The following is a 3,400-nucleotide window of genomic DNA, read 5'->3' as shown; positions in this document are numbered from 1 at the left end:
GGAGATTCCTGTCTGACCTCATCTGTCAACCTGTCCATCACCACAGCAAACAAGAAGGGACTCAAAGCCGATCCTTGATGTAGCCCCACCTCCACCTTGAACTCCTTTGTCTGACCTACAGCACATCTCACTACTGCCGTACTCCTCTCATACATATCCTGGACTACTCTGATGCACTTCTCTACCACTCCTGACATCCTCATACAGTACACCTCTCCTCCATTCCTCAGGCGTCTTCTCACTCTCTAAAATCCTGTTGAACAAACTAGATAGAAACTCCACTGCTGTCTCTCCTAGACACTTCCACACCTCTACAGGTATGTCATCTGGACCAACAGCCTTTCCACTCTTCATCCTCCTCAGAGCCTTCCTCACCTCATCCTTTCTAATCTTTGCTACTTCCTGCTCTACAATATTCACCTCTTCCCCCCTTCTTTCCCTCTCATCTTCCTCATTCATCAGTTCCTCAAAATACTCCTTCCATCTTCTCTGCACACTCTCCTCACTTGTTCAGACTGATGATTCGCATGTTGAAATTTAGCATGTTTTTACACCGGATGCCCTTCCTGAAGCAACCCTCTCTATTTATCCGGGCTTGGGACCGGCACAGAAGTCACTTGCTTGCAACCCCTGTGGCTACGTTTCAGCAAACGATTATGTACAGTTGCCTACAGTTTGAACAGTTGTCAGTTGTCCTTTTGATCCAACTAGATCAGTTTCTTTTCAGGCAGTCTTGCTCCAAAGCACTTAATTCTTTCACTGTTCACATCATCATATGCACTTTAATTCATGCAGTGGTCAAAACATGTCAAGCCCCAAACTGCCATGAATTGTACATGCGCAAAAAGTTGCTTCAGAAAAGACTCACGCCCTTCACTTTCTGCACATTTTAATACATAGTGAATTGCTATTTTTCCATTTTAAACTAGATTTACTGTATAATATCTCTCGATTTACTTTTGAGACTTGAGCTTTTGGGTGAGATGTATCGTTTTGCTAATAAATGATTGTGCTGTACATTGAAACCTTTGACAAATACATATTAAACAGTGAGAACGATGGTGATATTTCAGGAAATGAGCCAATTGAGAAAATCTGTAATACATCGTCCCTGCCAACCTAATAAAATCTAATAACTCTTGAGGTTGTTGTTAGCTAACGTTAGCTGCTCACTAGCTCAGCGTCCTGTAGTGACTACTGAAAACGACGCGCCTAATGTCGTCCACATAAAACAACCAGAAAAGGCTAAAGCACAACGAGCGAATTATTGCGGTATCTAAATTTAATCTACCTTCTTCCAAAGGCTCCAAAGGGGTCCCATAAGTCACAAAATCCTCATCGGCGTCACTGTCAGACGCCATGGTTTTCTGCTACTACGGTAACCGCAAAAGATCAAACTTTGCAGCGAGAGCCGAAGCTTCATTTACGCTAAAATACAGTATTGGCGACATCTGGTGGCGACTTGTACATGCCATTAAAGTAAAGGACTAGTACGCCCAAAAAGCAAAAAGAAAGCTTTGCTTCAAGTCAGTACTTACGTCTTCACGGGCTCCCAATGGAGGACCGAGCATGTCAGCTGCATATTGCTTACAGGATAAATCATGCCTCCAGCTCCTTTTATCATTTTTGTAAGAAGGAGGGTGACGTCACAGGTCGTAACACCAGAGTCAGTGCAGCAGCCTGAAAACTGTTCATGTCTTTATTTACAGTAATGTATGTCCAGGGCATCTCTAAACTGCCCATAGGAGTGAGTGTGAGTATGTGTGGTTGTTTGTCTACGTATCATGCCTGTGACAGATTGGCGACCTGTCCAGGGTCCAACAAAGTGTTAACATCTGTGTTTATGAAGCTCAAAAAGTTTGTTTTTGGTGAAATTGTCATAGATGATAGATAGATATATTTTACATTTCTTATTGAACTATGACTTCCTCTGAGGCTGCAGGGGACCTGCGGTGTCGGATATCGAACATCCGTTCCAAAGCTCACAACAGTTTGTCATTTGTTATCTTTGAGCCTGAAATCACTCCCACTCCCTCAGTGATCTATAAAACCTCACACTGCTACACACAAACCAAACTCCTGGCTCAGCAGAAAGCCGAGGCGCAGTAAAGATCCAAATCTGAGACCCCCTTGACTGCACACAAAACAAAGGGCCTCCCTGCTCTTTGTAACACGATCAAGCTGCTAAACTTCAGGGGGTTTAACAGAACTGAACCTGGAAGAGCTGGCGTGAGCTCATGGCCGCGTACAGAGGGTCACTGTGGTGTTGTGAACTGCACTGCTGGAGCCTGGAAGAGTGGCAGGATGAAACCAGAATGAGCTCAGCACAGAGCCAGAACATAGCCAGTGTAGAGTCAGAGCCATCTATAGCTGAAACAGGGTCAGGACAGAGCCAGGACACAGTCAGGACAGAGCCAGGACACAGTCAGGACAGAGTCAGGACACATTCAGAACACAGTCAGGACAGAGCCATTGTAGAGTCAGAGCCAGGCTATAGCTGAAACAGGGTTGGGGCAGAGCCAGGACACATTCAGGACAGAGCCAGGACACAGTCAGGAGATATTCAGGACACAGTGAGGACAGAGCCAGGACACATTCAGGACAGAGCCAGGACACAGTCAGGACACAGTGAGGACAGAGCCAGGACATTTTCAGGACACAGTGAGGACACAGTCAGGACACGTTCAGGACAGGTTCAGGACGGAAGATTCTAGGATCAGACCATTACGGGACATATTCAGGACACAGTGAGGCAGGACACAGTGAGGACAGTCAGGACATATTCAGGACACAGTGAGGACACAGTCAGGACAGCTTTGAAGCAGTGCTGCTAGGGAAGATTCTAGGATCAGACCATTACGGTTGCTCAGCTGCTAAATCATTCATTTCACTGGATAACAATAAACACTAATATTTGTCTATATATGATGTTTTGAGTTACAAAATTACTGTTATTGAATTGCACAAGTTTTACAACAAAACATTTTTAAGGAAATGAAATATGGTGTTTGCAGAAGCATTCACCCATTCACCTTGGCTAACCTCAGTTCAATTAGGTTCACAGTGTGTTGATGTTTGTGTATGCAAATTAGCCATGTGGATTTGTTGCCTTTGTGTTTAATGTAAACATAAAATTAAATTTTCTTTCATTTGTTAATGAAGAATAATGTTACAGCTATTTCATCTCCATGTTAAAGTGCTAAAGTGCATCAGTTAGCTCATTAGCAGGCAAGTGTGCAAGCAGAGTAGGCCAGACAGCTAACATTAGCTAATAAGCTAATGATTTATTGGTGAACCAGGTCAGTCAAGGTTCTTTAATGAAATTCACAGCACAGAAATGGAGAATGAGACTGGCCAGAGCCAAAATAGAGTCAGAATGAAGCACTAAATGGAGCCAGGA

At 44.0% G+C, this 3,400-nt stretch overlaps 1 protein-coding gene across 2 annotated transcripts in view; it reads right to left on the bottom strand.

Moving 5' to 3' along the window:
• The window catches only part of gpatch1 (G patch domain containing 1), a 13,949-nt gene extending 12,527 nt beyond the window's left edge, over positions 1–1,422 (bottom strand). For both annotated transcript variants that reach the window (XM_020602615.1, XM_020602616.1), the window contains exon 1: positions 1,292–1,422. In XM_020602615.1, the coding sequence (XP_020458271.1) occupies positions 1,292–1,361 (70 nt within the window). In that variant the 5' untranslated portion in view covers positions 1,362–1,422. The remainder of the gene's footprint in view (positions 1–1,291) is intronic.
• Between the last annotated feature and the right edge of the window lie 1,978 nt (positions 1,423–3,400).

This window comes from Monopterus albus, unplaced genomic scaffold, assembly GCF_001952655.1.
Source record: "Monopterus albus unplaced genomic scaffold, M_albus_1.0 scaffold57.1, whole genome shotgun sequence".
Classification (NCBI taxonomy): Eukaryota; Metazoa; Chordata; class Actinopteri; order Synbranchiformes; family Synbranchidae; genus Monopterus; species Monopterus albus.
The sequence above is the reverse complement of the archived record's forward strand: the minus strand, read 5'-3'. Positions and strand labels throughout refer to the sequence as shown.